This window comes from Harmonia axyridis, chromosome 4 (genome assembly GCF_914767665.1).
Source record: "Harmonia axyridis chromosome 4, icHarAxyr1.1, whole genome shotgun sequence".
NCBI classification, from domain to species: Eukaryota; Metazoa; Arthropoda; class Insecta; order Coleoptera; family Coccinellidae; genus Harmonia; species Harmonia axyridis.
Genome location: NC_059504.1, coordinates 23,906,203 through 23,930,088, shown reverse-complemented (window position 1 = coordinate 23,930,088; position 23,886 = coordinate 23,906,203). Strand labels below are relative to the sequence as shown.

General features: G+C 32.6%; 1 protein-coding gene across 1 annotated transcript; it reads right to left on the bottom strand.

Moving 5' to 3' along the window:
- Positions 1-6,007: 6,007 nt before the first annotated feature.
- LOC123678159 (transcription termination factor, mitochondrial) lies at positions 6,008-20,555 on the bottom strand. Its single transcript, XM_045615012.1, has 4 exons — positions 19,970-20,555; positions 13,196-13,292; positions 12,985-13,144; positions 6,008-6,413 (listed from the first exon to the last, which is right to left on the bottom strand). Exons 1-4 carry the CDS (start codon positions 20,429-20,431, stop codon positions 6,011-6,013), a joined length of 1,122 nt encoding a protein of 373 aa, XP_045470968.1. The 5' UTR covers positions 20,432-20,555; the 3' UTR covers positions 6,008-6,010.
- Positions 20,556-23,886: the final 3,331 nt, after the last annotated feature.

Sequence of the window (23,886 nt, the reverse complement as noted above, 5' to 3'; positions counted from 1 at the left end):
TGAATGCATAATCTTGTTCTTTCGATTAGAGATACAATAATAAATTAATCTAAATTTGCTGCTGGAGGCAGAATACTTTGAGATTCATTCAAACCTCAACAACCATAATTCAAAATTATTCAAGAGCACGTTTTGGCTGCCGTGATAGGTTCTCGTTTTATTTCATGAAGGGGGGCCCCAAATCAGCATCTAGCCGAGGGCCCCCAGTGGAGCCAGACCGGGCCTGTTGGTAAAATTAGGCATAGTGATCGATTTTATAACTTAATACGAATTATCACCAAATTAATAGTAAACACAAAATGCTACTGAATAAAGAGGAATTTGGCAGATGTAATTAATGATATCTATCATTAAAAAAAAGATTGTAAAACATGATAAGTTTTTGCATATGGTTCATAAGGAATTATTTATTTATCACTGGAGAGAAAACCGATGGCCGATTAGTTGAAATAAAGAGGTTTCCGATACAAATTCGAATCAAAATTCGCCATCTATTTAGGAACAACCTGTAACTTTTTTCTCTTGCATATTAGGGTAGTAAAATCTTAAACATGGTTTAAGTAACAATTCCTGAAAATTTCATCTTTTTGGCGTGAAGGGAAAAGAAATAGCTGAAAATTCAAGACGAAAAACAGTTTTTTGTGAATAACTCAGAAAATATCTACTTTAGGGCAAGGGTGTGATGCATACACTCACATTATTTTTTAACGTAGATTCAATATCTGCCATAAAAAAATGGGGTTCTAATATGAAAAAATTGATTTTTCACGATTTTGTCATCCCTAACTTTGAAAGCGATTTTTTCACCCCCTGTATCATGAATCGCGATTTCGATTTTTAAAGTGGATACATCAATCTTACATCTTGAAAAATCCCAAAAATGAAAATTTTCCATCCAAAAACCTCGAAGTTATTCTTGTTTCAGCGGAGCTCTATTTTCGATTTTTTTTTCGAATTTTCCCGCTCAGAGAGAATTTTCCAACCAAAACTGAAAAATGTTACATCAAAAAAACTGTAACTTTTCTAAGGAATCTATTTCTGCAATAAAAAAATGGTGTTCTAATTTGAAAAACGGAAGTTGACGTCATTTCCGGAAAAACCGGAGGTGCTCATGCCTTGAAAATATTTTAGATTTTATCAGCATCGTGAAATACTTATAAGTGCTGAATTTCATGGAAATACGTTCATTAGTTTTTCGTATAAATATGGGTGAGGTTCCTCGTGAAAGACCCTGTATATTGCAATCGTATTCAGCTCCATCGTAGCAATTGATATTATGCATTAAATTTTTATGAGTTGTCGTATTTCCGAGAAATCATGCAAATAGATCCTTTTGAATTTATTTTTTTCAATTATAAAAATTAGAAATCGTTAAATAAGAAATTCAATCTTCCCTAAATGTTCTGAATAAGATATTTTGAAAAATCCAAAGAAAAATTGAGAGCCTCATTTTGCAGTTCACCGGCCAGGATTTTGTCGGAGACTATGAAAACTTTCGCATAAAAGTTTTCACATGTGCGTAAATAATGGATTAATAAAAAAACATTTCTCGAATGCCTTTTCATGTAATTTCGCATCATGGAATAATATATGGTTCAAATATAATAAAAATCTGAGTTCAAAGAATTATCTTCCTTCTACAATCGAAAACGAATTGAAAATTCATTTTTTCTGCTCAGGTTCATTATATCAATTACTCGATATTGACAACAGAGCATAAAATTAATCATAAATGTTTATATTGTGAGAAAAGTTGATGTAGATAATAATATATGTATCCACGTCGGAGTGGAATAGTTTGAGCTCATTTATATTGAAATTGATTCCGAAATACATACGTGATAGACAAGAGAATACGATAATTTTATTAAATACGAGGGGTTGCATAGCATATCATCACAAAACTCTTCTTTGCATCATTAACAATTATCATTTTTCAAATTTCCTAAAACATCGTATTTCTAATTTTTTTCAAATATTTAATCACGGTATCTTGAATTATCTATTTGAAATTGATAAAATGACAGTTTTTTTTGTTTTTATTCAAGAGTTACTCAAGAAAATGAAGGATTCTGAAGATTTTGTTCTCATAAAAAACTTTAATGCCATGTATATCTAAAAATTATTTTAGTAAGATTACCACTGATCTCTATTAGCAAACCATTTTCAAATGATTATTGAGATCAAGCAACTCTGCTGCAGTTACTATCGAATTTCCTTTCACTTTCAAAAATATTCACCGACAAATTGTTGATACAAGATCCAAATAATTCACAACCCTCATGGGCACGAGAATGGCCTAGAGAGGTACATTCATTCTTTCAACTCAACTCGTGCCTGTAGGAGTAGGTTCGAACCTATCGCACTCCTACTGGGTTGAAAAACCAATTCTGCTAAGTCTCTACCATTCAGAGTGGTATAGAATTTCAGAGCCGTAACATGTTGATGCACGGCAACAATGTCAGCATTAACGGATCAAAGTCATTCGAACTGGTCTTACCAGTAATCTAATAATCATAACAAGCCATGTATCCTAAGGCCCAGTTTCACCAAATGCTTTAATCTTGACTTGCCTCTTAAGTGAGGCCTTAGATCACGATTAATGTAATGTAGCGTTTCACCACACTCCAAAGCGCCCTTTAATCGACCAATCGCGATTTAGCACTAATCGGCCATTTTTGGAGGATTATAACCTTTCAAGTTGAGATTAATAATTATTTATCAGTATGGAACTCTTGTCTATGTAAATATTTTTCAGGAAATTTCTAATATTTGGGTCAATTTTATCAAAATATGACTATATGTATAGGTTCAATATTTCCCATTTAAAATACACGTAAACTTTGTTTTTGTGTTTTATGAAATTTATTGCAAAGAATAATTTATTGATATGTTTGATTGTAATATTATTTAAGAAGCAGGTAAACTTGTTAATAAAATAAATAAATTAATAAAATTACTTATATAGTTTTTTTTCCAGAATGTGTGGTTTTGTGAAATGGGATAATTTCTTTTTAACTTCTGCAAGTTTCCGATATTTCGAAGCACATCACTCGACATTTTCGGCAAAAATTAACTTTGTTTTTTGTTTACAAGATGACAAATGTTTTGAAATGTTATGAGTTATGAATGAATGACACCTGACACCTAGCGCCAATGGTGGTCATCACTGCTAATACGATACAGAACACTATTATAACTCTTTGTTCACAACGTTGCCAAATGGTCTGACTATTTAATCGCGATTTGGTTAATCGCGATCATCTTCGGACGGGTTGATGCATGGTGAAACAGAAAACACTGTTGAGCCTGCTTTAGTAACAAGCGGAGTTTAATCAATCTGGGATCAAGTGCTGTTTGGTGAAACTGGGCCTCAAAGATACAAATGGTTATAATCATGGATTAGGCCTAAAGGGGAAACCATGTAAAACAAAACGCACCTTGCAATCTACCTCAGCGGTGGTGTGGAAAAGATTGCTTTTTATATTATTAGATTTTCGAAAAAGTTTTATTACTACCAGATATGTATCATATTAATTATCTCTGGAATGATTATCATTATTACACATTTCAAATTTCATTCAAAAGACTTCGTACGTAATAATTTTCTTAGTTAATCGCAAATTTCAATTTTTTTTTTTTTGTAAATAATAAAACATTCAAAAATCTATAACTGTAGTCGAACTCACGCTTCTGGAATATGAATAAAAATTACCCGACTTTCAAACTGTGAATATTATATAGGAGTTTGCGGTTGATATAAACACCCTTATATTGCAATCTTATTCAGCTTCAACGTAGCAATAGATATTATGGATTAAATTTTCACGAGTTGTCGTATTTCCGAGAAATCATGCAAATAGATCCTTTTGAATTTATTTTTTTCAATTAAAAATTGGAAATCGTTGAATAAAAAATTCAATCCTCCCTAACATGTTCTGAATGAATATTTTGAAAAATCCAAATAAAAATTTAAAGGCAAATTTTGAATTTTGCCGGCCAAGATTTTGTCGGAGACTATAAGAACTTTCACATGAAAGTTGTCACATGTGCGTAAACAGAATAATGAATTAATAAAAAAAAATTTCTCAAATGCCTTTTCATGTAGGTAATTTCGCATCATGGAATAATATATGGTTCAAATATGATGAACATCTGAGTTCAAAGAAATATCTTTCTTCTACAATCGATTATGAATTGAAAATCTATATTTTCTGCTGAGGTACATTATATCAATTACTCGATATTGACAACAGAGCATTAAATTAATCATAAATTTCCACATTGTCAAAAAGTTGATGTACAGAAAATAAAATATGTACCTAATTCGGAGAGGAATACTTTAAACCCATTAATATTGAAATTGATTGCGAAATACATACGTGATATACGAAAGAATACGTTAGACTGAGGTTTTTCAGCAGTGTATTAACTCTGTTATCAACGTTTATAGACGGACACATCACCAAATAATGTCTCTTTTGACATTTTACGGACCTAGTATGTTCTATATTTGTTGGCGATATGACCAGATCTGATGCATATTAAACAGCATTTATCATCGCATATACAGTGTTTTTTATCAACAACCGACATGTTTCGCGAATTCCAACATTCAAAATTTTGTGGTTTGTACCTAACATTACAGAAAATACAAAATGATACATTTTTACTTGTTTTTCAAAGCTCAGCAGCTGTGGAAGTATTCCTTTTGTTATCTATGATTTTTCTTCTAATTTCTCTGGATCTCTTCATTTTCAACTTAGGCCATTATAAGGTCATAAGTCTTCTGCATAGATGAAACTCGGAAAGCTTCTTTCAGTTCTCTCACACTTTTTATTACTACGCATATCAATGATATTCTTGTACTGCTTGGTGGAAGATTTTCAATGAACCGTTCTTGCTTTCTTTGCCTTGTTCATCTTCAACACTGGTACCAAGTCCTGCCACGGCCACCAAATGTAATATTTCCCAGAGAATAAAAACCAAAATCGAAGAACTGTCCAAAATCAAATTTTATTTTCTTGCTACAAATTTTTTTGACAGAAGTAGTAAAAAAAACAAATATTCATTTATTTATAAATGTTCGCTCGACACCTGGGTCATTGGCGATTTTGGTACAATAAAATTTACAAAGTTTAGTTAACATATTGTACTGTTATATGTTGATACCAATTTTTCTAACAAATAATATTGTGTTGAAAGCCTCTGGTGTGTTGATGTTAAGAGCATCTTCCATTTTGGAGCTAAGTACACAGGATTTCCTTTGGTTTTCATAAAGCGGGCATTCTGTTATTATATGCTTGACGGTTACTTGGACATCACATGAAGTGCACTGTGGTGGGGGTTCTTTCTTCAGTAAGTATGAGTGGGTACATCGTGTATGACTAATTCTAAGTCTTCTTAGCATTACAAGTTGATTTATTTTCGTCATGATGGGAAACAAATGGATTAGTATACAAGTGAATATTCATATTTTTCAGAATGAAAAAATGAGGAGAGTAAATAACCAATGTGATGGCCATTTTATTCCACACACTTATATAAACGTCTCAAAAAACCCGTTTCTTTATTTTTGATAGCTATTTCATGAACTTCATTTTCTATTGTATCCAATAAATGAAAAAATAAAGTAGTTACCTACTAATCTGAATACTATTACATTCACTGTAAATATAAAACAGAATTTCATTATTTCAATAACGAGGGAATTCTTTTGAGCAATCGAACTCTAATTTTTGAATCAAAATAAATAAATAAGGACTGAAATAATTTGACTATACATGAATCATATATCAAGAATGAATATAGAAGCGATCGAAATATACAACACTCAAATAACATCAACGGAACAGAAGAAGCACCATTCCCACGAAAAATTCCAATAACAAAACTCAAATCTAGCGAAACTGCTGTAATTCAGAGCGCGGAAAAGTATATGCATAACAGAAGTTGATTGATCTAGACGCTGGACTAAGGGTTGTCATTGCCAGAAAAACAAATGAAATTTTTATTGGTCGTCTTTATTTGGACTTTGTGATTCAAGATTTCCTTTTTTCATTTTTACCATCGTTTCGAAATGATGTGTAAATTGTTTATGACTTTTAGTCAGCATATATAAACTATCCATTTTGATACCTGACTTTTCAATTTGTTCTAACCTTTTTTTAGTTGTTTCAATACTATGAACCAAAATTTTTGGAATTCTATAAATATGATGAGGTTGGAAGCCTTTATTATATAGTAAAGTTATAATATCTGAAACTTTCCTAAGGTTCTTGGTCCTTAAAGCTGGTATCTTTAAAACCATATATTTGGCTTGCTCCTCTGTGCATCCCAATCTCTCAGAAAGATATTCAGTTAGAGAAGCATTTCCTAAAATTTGTCTATTATCTTGTCTTTTCTGGAAATGGCTGAAAAAGAGATATAAATGTTTCGTCAAAAAACTGCTATAAACATAGTTATAATATAATTAGTTGAAGGAGTGAAAAAATTGCGAACTCGTCACTCGCGTCTAAGATGTGTAGAAATACTAGTACTCCTGCTACTCAACTATTCAAATTATACGAGTATTCAAGACGATCCAATTAATATACAAGGTCCAACAAAATAGTGCGTTGCGCTTCCATAGCTGCCGAACCAGACATTTTTACAATTTCGTTGGAAAGCAGGCTCCTGTATTATTTCCTATACAGGGTGATCCATTGGTAAATGGGAGGAAGCTAAGGGTAGATAGGGGACACTGAAGCGAGTCAGAATAACCTATATTTGTAGGGTCTGTCGCTCTTTATAATCAAGATACGGAGTGTTTTATTTATTTTGTCAATTTCTTCAATTATCCATCACTTTCGAACCATCCTATATAATTTCATGATATTTGGACTTTTATTCTCTGCAACAACTTCCGTATACAGCCATAGCAACTGAATTTTGAAGTCTAGCCTAGAAAAATTTGATAAATATTCGAATAAAGGAGAAAAAACTAAAGGGAGCAAGGTATTTCTCTATCTTCCGCATGCGATTTCAATACTCAATAAATCTAGTAGTAATACGAAAAGTTAAGAAATTAGAGTTGGGCGATGAAATCGCTCGACTGGTTTTTAGTTGGTTTTTGCGAAATCCAAGAATTTTATACGGATGTTTATTAATCAATGAGTCACAATCTACCAGTGTAATATTGATAATTTTAAAAAATCACATGCGCCAAACCAAATCCTTTTGCTACAAAATAGGCCCTTTCCCAGGTTTTCATTAAATGTTTGGCGTGGTGTTTATAATAATAGCTTGGTTGGTCCGTGTTACAACCCTTTTTAAGTGGTAAAGTTTATTTGGACCTTCTTCAAAATATTTCAAAATATTTTGTTTTGTTTGACGCAGCTGTTGATGTCGGAGGCATGTATTTTCAAAACGATGGGGTTCCACTTAATTTCAAGGCCATTGTGACCAATTTCTTGAAAGGAAATTTTCCGAATCGTTACATATAGGGAATTCAATCCCGCAAATGCGGGATCCCTCTGAAATTCTGCGGGATCAAAATTGCGGGATTTTCCATGCGAGATCTGCGGGATTCTATATTAAAATTACATATTAGACAATAAAAGTGCAAACATTTTTTGAAACGCCCCAGAAAGCATTTTTACTTACAATAAATTCATAATAATAATACTTCACGCGCCTGCTTCAGCAGAAAAGTCAAATCGAATGAAACAAAATAATATATGTCTATGTGTGTATTTACCTCTTGTTTTTTTTACGCTGTAGGTATCTCCTGTTTTTCTTCGAAGCCGATGAACAATGCGCAAGTAATATATCTGATTTTCACATTCACAAGACACAGCGTACGATCGATGATAGATTAGCATCATACCACAAGATACAAAGGGCGGTAAGGCATGCAAAGCTTTGAAAACTAAATGGGATTAAAAACATTTGTTCCGCTGAAAACATTTAGCATTTATCAGATATCTAGTTTCGAATGCAAAATCGTAGGAATTTTCTATATGTTGAATGTGTAAACAATTTCCACGTGATTCGAAGTGTTGTTTTTCATCTTTGTGAAATACATTCCATCCCCCTTTCAATTAGGGTGGTAGGCAAGGTATAATTAATAAATACCGAATAAAATTCAATTTTTCTGAAATTTTGTTTACTGTTTTGTCTGGCATGCGCGAGTTGGAGAAATTACCTAGCTCCCATTAGTTTTTTTTTCCTTCATTCGAATATCCTACCAGATTCAAGAAATTTCGATATACCGGTGTTTTGTTAGGATTGAATTTCATTTATCAATTTTGCCTGTCCGAACTTGAAAAAAATGCAGTTGCTATGTCGGTAGGATGTAGTTATTGTAAAGAATAAAAGTACGTACCAAATATCATGAAAATATTTAGGGTGGTTCGAAAGTTACGGGTAATTGAAGAAATCGACAAAATAAATAAAACGCTCTGTATCTTGATTATAAAGAAAGATAGACCCTTCAAATATAGGTTATTCTAGAGGACCTCAGTGTCCTCTATCTTCCCTTAGCTTCCGCCCATTTAACAATGAATCACCCAGCATATACAGGGTTATAACTATTTAGAGGGCCACTACAGGGATATCTAAAACCGTTAGAAAGACAGGGTGGCTTGAATTACAAAAAAGTTGCGTTATTTAGGGATGAGTGTGTTGGTGTGAACAGGTCCGAAATATCTCCATTGGTTCCCAAGATATCTCGAAAAAACTGAAAATCGATATTTTTTTTTCTGTATAACTCATTTGTTTTTGGAGATAACATCACGAAATTTGTTTTATAGCCATTATCGAATATAGAGATACTAATGGTGTCTTCAGATTTTTTCTGTTTCCCATTGTTTCAAAGACGCGATAATCAAGTGATGATTTCACATAACAACTCTTCAAATTTGCGTACCTAGACTATTTTTGTAGAGTGTGATACATTGCTAAATTCGTAATTTTTACCTTTATCACCTCATAAGGAAAACCAATATGGCGTCCATTAGAAGAAAAATTGACTATCGCGTCTCTGAAACAATGGAAAACAGAAAAAATCTGCTACACCGTTTGAATCTCTATATTGGATGATGGCTACAAACCAAATTTCGTGAAGTTATCTCCAGAAACAAACTAGTTATACAGAAAAAAAGAAAAACTCGGTTTTCAGTTTTTTCGAGATATCTGGGGAACCATTGGAGATATTTTGGATCTGTTAACACAAACACACTTATTCCTAAATAACGCAACTTTTTTTTTAAATCAAACCACCCTGTATCTCTAACAGTTTTCGATATTCTTGTAGTGCCCTTCTAAATAGTTCTAACCCTGTATATTTGAATTGTAGTGCATCGAATGCATAATACTGAATAACGCGATAAAATGAAAACCAAGTTGAAAAAACGCAATCCTACCGAAAGATTAATAAATAACAAAATCTTCGAATTATAAAAATTCCAGATCATCTTACTAATAACAGCAAATCATCTGTTTTAAATTGTGAAATGTGAGATGAAAATTGAAATTATAAGCAAGGAAATCGAAAAAGTCGATTTTTGAGGTAAAGACACAATCGTTCAAAAATCATAACATCCATTGATAGAAAACATGCATATTGTGAATCTCAAATCAAATTTCAAAATTGTAAAACATTTTCTAAAGAAACACAATAACAATTGAATATAAATTCGACGATGATTGTTCTATTAGATAACACAGTATCTTAGAAAATTCGAAAGAATCAAAAAGTTATTCTAAAAAAATTATGAATGACATTGTGTTAAAAGGATCGCATAATTCCGTTTTCAGGGCATGTGACTTAATAAGGGTTAATCGAGTTCAGGGTGTCTCAAATTCGATGCTCACTGAAAGCATATCGAGAACTATTAGACTTTGAGGAAAAATCTTCAAAGCCCCCTGATCTCTTTTTTCGAAATAATAAGATAAAATAAAACAGATCAAAGATATCTTGATTCGTTCTCAAGTTACAGGGCGTTTCTTAAAAATGGCAGTTTCAAATATTTCGCTGTATCTTGGTTTCTCTTAGAGATATTCAAAAAATTCCAGAACGTTTTTTTCAGTAATTTTTATGGTTTATATGGTACTTATTACAGATCATTTAACTAATTAAATAAGACACCCTATACAGTGCGCGTCGAAATTAAGGAACAAATTCATTTTCTCAGAAGAAAAATATTTGGCAACAAAATCCTGAAACAGGTCAATTTTTGTTTCACTTTTACCAAATTTTTATGCTTTTTTGAAGGATTTTCGTTGAACCCTGTGTCATCCCCATCAATCCTCTAAAATTTTTGAATAGGGAATGTGGGTCATGTTTTAAGGTCTTTCTATCTTCTTTACAGGAGTGCAGAAATTTACAAAAAAAAAATTTTTTTTGAGAAATTGGTTAGTTCAAAGAGGTCTTCAGTATGTGCGCTTTGTCATGGCTCATTTACTTTGAGACGATGGTACCTGATGAAATTTGTCACCGAATGAAAGTCGACCATTACAGTTTTGTTCATTCACAACTTTCAACACCCTCACGTGAAAAATTAGAATGTGTGAAACACTGAGCTTCAATTCTGATATTTTTCCGAATGAAAATGACCAAAACATTCCAAATTATATGGTTTCAACAAGATGGAGCACCTGCGCACTATTCGCGTCCTGTGCACGAGTTCCTGGACAATGCGTTTCCTGAGAGATGGATGGGAAGACGCGGTCTCATAGAGTGGACAGCCAGGTCTCCAGATCTGACACTGCTCGATTTTTTCTTATGGGGCTACCTAAAATCGAAAGTGTACATTAATAGGCCCGAAAATTTGAAAAACCGAATAAGGTTCGAGATAGGTAGAATAAGTCTAGAAACTCTCCAGAAGGTACAGGAAGAAGGTGTCAAGCGCTTTGATTATTGCATCCAGAACGATAGTGGTCATTTTGAACATTTAATTTAACTTATATCTTGTAATGCACAATGATTCTCTGGGTGGTACTTCAATGCCGAAATAAATTCATATGTCACTCCATTTTTTTCTCCTCTAATAAAATACCTATGTGTTTCACACATTCTAATTTTTCACTTGAGGGGGTTGAAAGTTGTGCATGAACAAAACTGTAATGGTAGACTTTCATTCGGTGACAAATTTCATCAGGTACCATCGTCTCAGAGTAAATGAGCCATGACAAAGTGCACATACTGAAAAACTCTTTGAACTAAGTAATTTTTCAAAAAAAAAATTTTTTCTTGAAAATTTCTGCACGCCTGTAAAGAACATAGAAAGACCTTACCACATGACCCACTTTCTCTATTCAAAAAATTTAGAGGGTTGATAGGTGCAACAAAAATCCTTCAAAAATGCATAAAAATTTGGTAAAAGTGAAACAAAATTGAACTGTTTCAGAATTTTGTTGACAAATATTTTTCTTCTGAGAAAATGAATTTGTATATGACCTGATTACAATTATACAATGGACACAAAATGAATTAAAACTCGAAACGAAACAAATTAAAAATGTTTATATAATGAGTCATCCCCTAAAAAAAAGTCGAAACACTGAATATGTATCTTTGAAATGAATCACATTCTTGAACAATCGATAACGGGAGTATTTACGACGAATCAGCGACTAAAAAACTTGAAACTTGAAAAATATAGGGTATCTCATTTAAGAAACACAAATTTTCTTCTTTATCTCTGAATCGGTAATTAATTAAAATATTCTGTTATGAGTATCATATAAACCATAAAAATTATTGAAAAAAACATTTAGGAATTTTTCGAATATCTCTAACAGAAATCAAGATAAAGGGATATATTTGAAACGGCCACTTTTCAGAAAAGTCCTGGAACTTGAAAACGAATCAATCCGCTTTCTGTTATCTTATTACACAAATAATATAAATTGAGTTATTGGGTGTATGTGACCAAATTTATTCCAGTGAAATACTCTTTATTTTTATTCAGCAATGACGACGTTTCGGGTATTATTTTTAGCCATTCTCAAGTCCAAAAAAATTATCCTACTTCAGATCTTACAATAAATACTACAATATTTCAAATACTCTTTAAAACACAAAAAAAGCAGACCCTACAATAAATACTATACAAATTTAAATACTCTTCAAAAACACAAAAAAATCAGACTTTGGAACACTATCACAAACAACAGATCACAAGACAGGAAACTAGAGAATTCTCTCACCATTATGAAATAAGTATTTCTACAACAGAATAAGCACCATCGTTATTATTATTCGTATTCATAATCTCTGAGATGCAAAAACATCTTTTTTCGGCAACCGTCCGGGAAGTGCTCACTTCCCGGACGCTTTTTCTCTGAGAAAGTAGCATTTCCCGGCCTAGTCCGGAAAGTACGTACTTCCCGGACTAGGCCGGAAAAGAATCATAGAATCCATAGCAACCGAGATAACGGGTGACAGTTCATATGAAATTAGTTGTCAAAAATTTGCATGTTTTTTGATCGCAATCGCAATAAAATATGGAAAGCAGCAGCGATAGTGTTATTTTACATGGTTGCCGAAAAAATATTGTACGAAACACGCCCGAAAATGGTTTTTTTGGACTCACAGACTTCCAGGACTCGCTTACGCTCGTCCTGGAATTTTGTCTATTCGTCCAAAACAACCCTATTTTCCGGACTTGTTACGTAAATTACTATTTTTAGACTTGAGAATGGCTAAAAACAATAGCCGCAACGTCGTCATTGCTGAATAAAAATAAAGAGTATTTCACTGGAATAAATTTGGTCACCTATACCCAATAACTAAATATATATTATTCTAACTAAGGTGCAGAAGTTACTCAAGAATATTATTACACATTTCGAAAATAGAGATCGGGGTTCATTGAAGATTTTTTCCTTAAGTCTTTTCGTTCCCGAGATGCTTTCAGTACGCATCGAATTAGGGACACCTGTACTAGTTTCACTAATGATTAGGTGCGAATGGACACTTAGAATAAATTTCAATCTTACTTTTCAATTACATCAATTGGAGATCTAAGCATCCATGGTTTTGGACGCGAAGGCTGAACATCGGTCTCTCTGATGTACTCTATTCTGTGCATGATTCCTTCTCTGCTATAATTCAAGACCCAGGGATCGTTTCTCAAATGTTCGAGTGAAATTCCGAACTCTAAAACAATGCCTTCCGCAACATCAATTTAAAAATTTTCTAAAAACTTACCTTTTACAAACTTTGAATTTTCCTTCAATGAATCCAAGCTTTTAGTAACTAGAAAGTTTTTCTTGTACAATAATTCACAAGTTAATTTTGGGGGAATCTGAAAGAGATCACAAATTTTCACAAAAAAACATTTAGTATTTTTCGAAAATGTTCACTTCATTGTAAGTGTTTAAAAAATTTGATGATTTTCAAAATGAATTTTTATTTGGATTGAAGATTTGGTATTCATTCTGAAATCTTCGATGTAAACTAAAATTTGAATTGAAAGTATAAACAGGGAGAGTCAAAAATGTGTACCGAGCTTTCTGGGGGTGATAGTACATTGAAAAATAAGTTTAGTTTGATGAATAAACTTATGCCACAAAATACATATCAAGGGAGATATATACATCCAAAGTTGATCAAATCAAAAAATACATTTTTTTATTACACTTCCACATTTCTGATATCGTTATAAAGGGTGTTAGAGGGTGACTCATGATTTTTTTGGGACAATTTCTATCGTTCTATTGGTGAAAAAATATAAGCATTCGATGGAGCGAAGAAAGTTACATGGAAAAGGAACTCTTATCCAAATACAAAAGACTGAACCGTTTTCGAAATATTTGGGTTCTTGTAGTCACATGACGGTAGATTCATTCATCGCGAGATTCATGAAAAACGATATTTTAGCAGATCATGAACAATTCTAGGTACACATTTTTGACTCACCCTGTATATATATATACGGTGATTCATCGCGAGACCTATTATAGGTTTATGGAAAACTTAATCATAATTTTGTGCTGAAAATTTGCATGGGCATGCAATTTTAGGGAGAAATATCATTGTCTTCTCCCTTAAATATTTTCATATCTGTACAACTTCCGTTTATACCAAAAACAGACCACTACTTCCTTATTTGTTGATGACAATTTCAGCAATATGCCAAACAATGGTTAAAAACTCAATGGTTCATGAGTCAATGGGATTCTTATGAAGAAATGGTGGCGACGAGGACTCACTCTTTTGTATATTTCTGAGAAAGTTTTTTCGAGAATAATAATAATAATACTACGTATTTCCAGAACATAGCGGTGAATCACCCTCTATACAAGGTGTTTCATCATAAACTGGACAAACATTGTAGATGACACCAGAAGGATCATTTTCGATTTCGAACCTACATGGTGTTCAACGTCATTTCTGAGCAATATTCTTTTCAGTGTGGTCAGTTATGTATAACCTTTAAAGTTACGATTTTTGGTCATATTAGACTCCTGAGTATTTTTGAGTGCTCAATTCAGAAAAGGTGAAGAATTCTGAAAAAAAATTTTCGTGATTTTTTTGTCCCAAATTCCCCAAATAATCATGAGTCACCCTCTAAAAACATCCTTTACAACAATATGAGGAATGTGAGAGCGTAATAATAAAATGTATTTTGACAACATACATTTATGCCCGAAATTTCAATCTGGTGGCATTCACCGTTGAGAAGTTATGCGGAGATTTTTTTTTAATTTTATCAACTTTCGAAGGATATATCTCCCTTAATATGCATTTTGGGTCATGAATTTATTCATCGAACTATACTTATTTTTCAATGTACTATCACCCCCAGAAAGCTCGGTTCACAGTTATGACTCACCTAGTATAAATGATTTGTTCGCTTCTAAGGGGAGGTAATCGAGCATAAAGTTTCCATATACATTACATTGGAAAATCATTTTCATGCTTTTGTATTGAACACTTCTTAGGAGTGTATTCCATTAAAGTTGAAATTCGCTTGAATACTCGATCATCAAAAAATAACCCACACTACTCGACTATCAAGAAAAAAATCGCTTGAGAACCTATTGGGCGGTGCAAATGGCACAAACACAGGTTCGACATCGAACCTGTGTTTGTGCCAGTAACCACATATGATCGTTAAATTAATTGAGTCACCTATTCAACCTACTCAAACCCAACGTGAGCTTCTAAGACTGCATGTGATAAGACCTGACGCTAAGGCCCAGTTTCACCAAACAGCACTTGATCCCAGATTGATTAAACTCCGCTTGTTACTAAAGCAGGCTTAACAGTGTTTTCTGTTTCACCATGCATCAACCCGTCCGAAGATGATCGCGATTAACCAAATCGCGTTTAAATAGTCAAACCATTTGGCAACGTTGTGAACAAAAAGTTATATAGTGTTCTGTATCGTATTAGCAGTGATGACCACCATTGGCGCTAGGTGTCAGGTGTCATTCATTCATAACTCATAACATTTCAAAACATTTGTCATCTTGTAAACAAAAAACAAAGTTAATTTTTGCCGAAAATGTCGAGTGATGTGCTTCGAAATGTCGGAAACTTGCAGAAGTTAAAAAGAAATTATCCCATTTCACAAAACCACATATTGTGGAAAAAAAACTATATAAGTAATTTTATTAACATATTTATTTTTATTAACAAGTTTAACTGCTTCTTAAATAATATTTCAATCAAACATATCAATAAATTATTCTTTGCAATAAATTTCATAAAACACAAAAACAAAGTTTACGTGTACCTATTTTAAATTGGAAATATTGAGCCTATACATATAGTCATATTTTGATAAAATTGACCCAAAAATTAGAAATTTCCGGAAAAATAATTACATAGACAAGAGTTCCATACTGATAAATAATTATTAATCTCAACTTGAAAGGTTGTAATCCTCCAAAAATGGCCGATTAGTGCTAAATCGCGATTGGTCGATTAAATGGCGCTTTGGAATGTGGTGAAACGCTACATTACATTAATCGTGATCTAAGGCCTCACTTAGAGCCAAGTCAAGATTAAAGCATTTGGTGAAACTGGGCCTAAGACTCTCTACCGAGATTAGAAGTCTTGGATTAAAGAAGACGGGATAGAAAAGCTTTGCTCGAGTGGTCCACCGGTAACAAGGCGAACCTCTAGAAACATAAGAAAATTCTACACAATAATGTTCATTGGGCTGATTCTTATCCTCGGATTACAGTTGAGTTGGCACCAAGATCCGCAGACTCAAATCCTTTTAACTACTACTTGTAGTAAAGTCGAACGCATGGTATTTGAAGAACAAAGCACTGATTTGACCAAGTGTAAAGTAAGGAAGCAGCCTCTGGAAGACTTAACACCGTGGAGATATAAGAGCAATGCTCAAGTATCAAAAAATGCTTCAACACGTCGTAAGAACCTGTGGTAGATCGTCGTCCAATATAAAAGAGATCGTTGATGAAAAGTATTCAAATAATAAATTTGAAAAAAAATTAATTAATGTTTGTTGGCGAGTTTAAAACAGTAAATAATTTAGTATTATGCAAATAGCAGCTTACAATTTGATTAAAACCTTAAAAAAATTATTTTCCGATGTAACGTTTATGGAAAATAAACTCGATTATCTCCTCATGAAAGCAATCAAATCATGTAACTAAGACCATCGAGCACTATTAATTTTTCTCTAGAATCTGAAAAATATGTTATCTAAGTGTTATCTTATCTTGGACACATAAAAAAAACTTTCTTGTCGAAAATTTAAATTATCTTATGGATTTCTTATGAGACAGTTCGACGTCGTCCGCGATAAAGAACAGATGTGCGTTAGGTGCGCTGTGTTGACGAAAATAGATAAAATTATTTCCATATTAAATAATAATAATAATACGTTGAATCAAAATTGCTAAAAGAATTACGGCCAGCGCCGCGGAATTTGAATTTTTCTACGAATCGGAAATGTCTCAAGTCGGCGACACTTCTACCTATAACTCTTCAGGAGAAGAAAAACAAAAGGATCCTCCTCCTCAAGAAACAACTAAGAAAAAAAAAGGAAGAAAAATAATACTTCATCCACAAAAAAGAAAAACGAAAATAAATCCCCTGATATAGTTTTCAAACCACCACAACTTTTGATAAACCCAACAAAATGAACGCACAAAGAGAAAACGATTAACAATCAGCATCTGTTTCCAATCAATCCCAAACATCAATAAATACAACACATAATCAAACTGTTCCTGATCTAGTAGAAACTGATAAGGAAGATAATGGACGAACATCATATGATAATACAACAACAAAAAATACACAACAACAAGCAATGAAAACTAAAGTATATTTCCCTATGGAAATAATGAACAGAAACTTCTCTGCTAGATGAATGAGTTAAAAAAGATTGAATATGCAAATTTATTTTACATAAATACTGAAAATGTTAAAATGGACAGAATACAAATGTCAACTATTTGGAATATGAAATTTCCGTCGTCCCGAGATATAATCATTAAAACAAAACTAGGTTTCATCCTAAAATCAAACAATGATAAAACTTAATTGGAACAAGCTCTCACTGAGCTCAAAAATGAAAAAAAAATTCTCAGCTACAAAGAAACAAATGCACAGAAAATAACAAACACCAAAAGAGAACCTCAGCAGACATATTCGGTAGTTGTATCAAATGTAGAGACAAGCATCAAAGATGAAGATATTAGTCAACATCTCCAATTCCTCAAAATTCAACATTGATACTGCAAAAGAATAATCTCAAGATCTCTCTCGAAACCTACTAGATATATAAGAATTATCACTGGCGAAATTGAATCATTTGAGGCACTTCTAAATAATGAATTTTTCTTCATGAACCAGCACTATCTAGTATATCCCAGCCACCCTCCAGATCCAACTCCAATTCCTTGCAACAAATGCTTACAATTCGATCACAAAACTGAATCTTGCAAAAGTTTACCAAAATGCTCAAAATGTCAAGGACCACATAAAATGTCCCAATGCAAAACTAATAATGCTCTAAATGCCTATCTTGTGGTGCAGAGGACCACATAGCATGGTCAATTAAATGTCCAAAGCACCCTAAAAAAACCAATAGAAGGTATTCCAAACAAGTTTGTTAAACCACTCAACAAAAAAACAAGAGAAATAGAAGAACTAAAACTAAAACGACAAGCCGTATCCATGCCCAAGTAACTATACACAATGAAATAATAAACACTTACAATCGCAAGATAAACAACCCAAAGAACATCAACAGAAATGAACTAATAGTCAAATTAAAAAAGAGATTCATCAGTCAATTCAATATAGACACAACAGTTATCTTTTAGGGAAACAGATTTTATATACTGATGTTCGATCTTAAAGACCCTGAAGAACCTTCTCCAACAGAACCAATTAACAACAATATTAACAGGCAAATTCACATCAACAATTAGGATCCTCTACAATAACAGGTACATACCAAAAAAACATATTGTGAATAATAACATTGAAAATAACGATATTACATGTGCCATGTTTGTTGAAGCAAAAATCAATCAATCACACGCTATTGAATACTGAAACTGGAAAACAATCAAAAAAATTGGCTATACTGTGCAAAATACCAGGAGGAAGTATAGTACAATGTCATCCAGCGCTGAAATTTAGTAAAGAAAATGCACCATCCATGAATAATCCTAGTAATGAAGTAATACATTTCTCAATTACATTCAAGAACAAAAAGTTGCAAATTTTTTGGTATACTTCCATCCATTTTGTTCACTCGAAGAGACAGTTTTCACCAAGGCATTGTATAATTACGCAGTTATTATTGGAGATTTTAATGCCAACACAACTACAAAAAAGAGACAAATCAACAACTTTCTAAGGAATAGCCAATTCAGCAAAGCTGATACAGAACCGACATTTTTCATGAGTAGAAATGCAGACAGTACTTCGGATTTGATACTCTATAGTCTATACAACAAACATTAAAAAACATATGGAAAATTGAGCTGACTCCCGATCTTGGATCTGACCATCTTGCAATGGTAATCAACTTCAAGATGAACATAGAACCTGAAGTGATAAGAGAAGAAACCGCTTATAACTATAAAATGACCAACATGGAAAAGGTCAATGAAGAAATTAATATGTTCCTAGAACAATATGAAAATACACATATTGATGAAGATTATATTGAAGTATTCAACAATCGTCTACCAGAAACCATCAAGAAAGATACTCCAACTATCAAGAGACATCCCTTCTTTCATTTACTGCCCCCATACATAATAAAATTGATTAAATATAAAAAAACTTGTAACTATAAGCTAATCTCATAATTCCAAAAATACTTGAGGATATAAGGAATATTATGCAAAAGTTTCAGAACTATGGTGCTCTTATCAAAAATTATAACCCTTTCAAACTGTGAACCGTGCTGTATAACAATTAATGAATAATTCATTAATTATAACCACAAATGTTTCTACATCCCAAACATAGATGTAGGGACATAACATTCTAAGTCATTTCCTGTTTAGTGAACAATAATGTTTCCTTCATTCATTGAATTGTATTGAATCTAAAGAATCAGAAATTATAAAAAGTTGATGGAAAAGCCCCTTTCAAAATTTTTGGTCAATTTCAAGATGCTCTTTCAAAAAAATGTTTTATATCAATTAGCAATCGTGTTATTCCTTCCAGATTTTTTTTTGCTCTGCTAAGACGCAGAAATACTTCAAGTCTATTTCAGAGATTGAGATTTGTTTCAATACAAGCCATTGAAGCTCATACTCGTCCAACTTGAATTTATAGGTGTATTGGTTATAACTTAAATACCATTGAGTATTGAATGAACTTACTTTCATTTTGCTTTGAGGTACATATACAGTTCTTATCCCTATGGTGACTGAACTAAAAGTACAGCAGGAACTTTCCATTTCATATGAGTACAAAAAATATCAACATTTTCAGAAAAATTTATCAAAAATGATTCATCAGTAAAACACTCACCTGAAAGAGTTCCGACAATTGAGATATTCGATCTCCACTAATGTCATTCAAAACATTATCAATCATGTGTTTGGGTAAACCTGCCAAGACTATGGTTACATTGAGCTCATGAGGTAATTGTTTCAATTTGCAGATGTTCTCTTCTAAATGTGAAATCCCTAATAAATAGGGATACCTCAAAACAGTTGAAATGTTGATACGATTCTTTAGTAATATTTTTAAATTCCCACTCAACTGTGATGGAGGTTTAGAGATTAATTCTCTATTACCATTTACAACTTTCAATGCCGTTTTGATATTTATTTTCAATAAGCTTTCAATATTACGAACTGTTTCAGCCTTTTCATATTCATCTTCATTCTTCCCTTTTTTTACCGAAATAGCAGTTGCATTGTACCTTTGTATTAAGATAAGATTTCTTTGAGCTGATATCCTATTGATATATTTGAATACATTTGTCATTATTCCACAAATTTTCAGTCTAAAACAAAATTATTTTTATTCATTTATATGTGAAGTTTTTAATTCAGAATCAAACAAAGGTTATGGTTAAGGTATGTAAACATTGTCAACATTGACAAATGACAATTGGCAAGTCTACCAAAATCCAAGGATGAGTTCGGTTTAGAATCGACGTCAGACCCATCAGACCAGTCAGACGTTACCGCTATGTGTGTGCTGACATCTATAAACAAACTTAGAAATGGGTATCAATAACTGATTTTTATATTATACAGGGTGTTCCTAAATTGAACGTACAAACGAAAAGGGGAGATTCCTTAAGTGAGTTTAAGAAAAAAAAGTCCCATAAACATGGGGTCGCAAACGTTTCGTTTTCGAGATACAGAGTGTTGAAGTTTGAATTTTTTTCAAGTTTTCTTCTCATAGTATCTACACTTCACAAGATATTCAACTGAAATTTGGCATAGATATTACATTTGAGAGTTCTCACCAATTGACATGGCAATTTAAATAATTTGATGTGTCAAAACTGGCCTGAATTCATTCACCTCTGATTACAAACTGGCCTTCCTATCATAGTTACGAGAATTTCGAGAGAATCGTTCAAAATTTTTTTTCTCGAAATCGTTGGTAGATACGACAAAACTACAAGAGACCGAAAAGTTTAGTATAAGAACAAAGCTTCTTTTTACGTTTTTTCAAATTAACAGTTGCTCACCAAAAAAAAGTTCTGCAGAAGAACAGGTGGCAGTGTTCCAGAAAAAATATCACCCTGTAGATCTTCTATCGAAATTGCCATGTCACGTGGTAAGAACTCTCAAATGTAATATCTATGCCAAATTTCAGTTGAATATCTTGTGAAGTGTAGATACTATGAGAAAAAAACTTGAAAAAAATTCAAACTTCAACACTCTGTATCTCGAAAACGAAACATTTGCGACCCCATGTATATGGGACTTTTTTTCTTAAACTCACTTAAGGAATCTCCCCTTTTCGTTTGTACGTTCAATTTAGGAACACCCTGTATAGGGTGTAACATGAGTTACTGGCCATAACCTAGTGATAAATGCAGGCCTTTCAAAAAAGTAACTTGTTTTGAGTAATTTAGCACAGGAACTTGGACAGAAATAATAAATGATCAACTATGATTTTGCCAATGTTTAGGAACGTCTCGTTCCTTTTTCAAGGCTTATCATACAATTAATAAAATATATTCAAAATAGTTAGCCAAAGTGAAGAATAAACAAACGGTTTCGACGTATGTCAGTCAATAGATTAAAAACAAATTCCTGTGATAAACTACTCAATTTTAAACATGGACGTGAATAGTACAGTAACTTGTTTTGTTTCCAGAGACTTAGTTTCGGAGATAATTCACTTGAAATCCGGTAGATCATATTTAACTTTGAACCAAAAAATTAGAAATTGAGCATTTGTCTGAAAATAGGTATTGTATATGTATTGGTTGTCTTTGAGCATCATGCATGAATCTGAGAATTTTGGAGAAACAATAGTTATTAATTATAATCTTATTATGCATATTCTCTTCATACCTATATTTAGAGTTTTTTCTTATGTTTGTATATGAGGAATTAGGAAATTAATATTAAAATTGAAAAAAGCGGTTTATTTTACAAAGTACATTATTGTATCTCAGCAAATAAATATTTCATCCATGTTCAATGAATACATTATAACATTCCTTTTACTCTCTTCAAACTGGTTCTCTGATTCATTATGCATATTTTCGATGTCTACAAAATTTCCAACTTCTTTAATAAGAGTTCAGTAGATAAATACAAAAAAGGTGGACTGTTGAAAAAATTCCGAACTTAATGAAACTTCTACCTTTGTTTTTCGCCAATTTTTGACATTTTGATAAAATTCCTCTAATTTTGATTGGCTGTATCTCGGTTGATTATAAGTTTTAGAAATAGTTTCGGGGAACAAAATTATAAGAAATTCAATTATCGACAACTTTGAAAATGAACGTTTTGGTCGAAAACTAATTAAGTTCAAAGTTATAAGCAAGAAACCGGAAAAATTCCGAAAATATCGAGGTTCTTCAGCCCCTTCTCAAGTTAGCACAGGGTCCTCGTGTTGGAAAACTTGACAGAATCATCCCACAGCACCCCCAAACAGCCTGTAGAAGATTCATTAAGTTCTGATTTTTTTCCAGCAGACCCCAATTTTTTTGCTTTTTCACTGGACTATTATTTCGATAAACTGTATCTCAATTGATATTGGGTTAACGAAGAATACAAAATTGTAGAGAATTTAATGGTCTACAATTTCGAAAATGAACGTTCTGGTCGAAAACTACTTAGTTTAGAAGTTATGAGGAAAAAGCTGAAAAAAGTCAGAAAATGTTGAGTTTCCTCGGCCCTCCTCCAGTTAGCACAGGGTCCTCGTGTTGGATAACTTGACAGAGTAATGCCACAGCACCCCCGAACAACCTGTAGAAGTTTCATTAAGTTCGAAATTTTTTCCAGGTAAAATGTATTATCTACTGGACACTGGACTATAAGTGGTTAATCAGCAATATCTTTCAAGATGAGCACATAATGTAGAATACAGCCTGATATCACTTTTTTCTTTTTCTTTTCACAAAACACATTCAAAAATTGTTCCAAAACTTCTTGCACCGTGGGCACGTGACATATCAACCACAGAACACTAAATATCAACCGCACGCTCTGCACCGGTGTGGATTTGCCGAACGCAGTAAATGTATCCTGTAATAATTAGAGCTCAATAAGAGTTAATTTATAAACACAAGAAATGAAAGAATAATTGGCATACACCTAATATCAATATTAGGTCTATGATAATTGATTATATACTGTATTCTATGGCCTAATTGCTTCCGGTATTTTTTAACCTTAAATATAATATAAACAAATAAATATATGTGAAACATAGACCTAATATCCATGGACCGAGTGTCACGTGATTTTTCAGAAGCTCGTAGAGGAGAAAGACCTAGAGAGAGAAGAATATATGATTTCTCTTGATTCGAACAGAGATGCTACTGATGGAAATCTGTAAAGAACCTAAAAGCAATAAAATAGGTGATTTATTACTCTGAGATGGTCAAATGTCAAAATCATCTGATTGAAAGATATAAAGACATAATATTTATTTATACGTTTTATGAACTGAATAGAATGAAATTTACATACTTTTTTATATTTATCATTTCGATTTGCCTAATTCAATGATGGAATAAAATATGGCATATATTTGGATGAACTTCTACCATGTGAATCAGGAAAATTGAGAAATTTTAGACCATACTTCTTTCTGACATTGTGGGGACAGAACAGGATTTAATGTAACAATGAGTTGGACTCGTTGATATCTCAAGGAAATATAATATACATATAAATAATTGCTTATAGGAATCAGCAATACTCTTATTGGCTATAGGTGAAGATAAGTAATATTCGATTCAA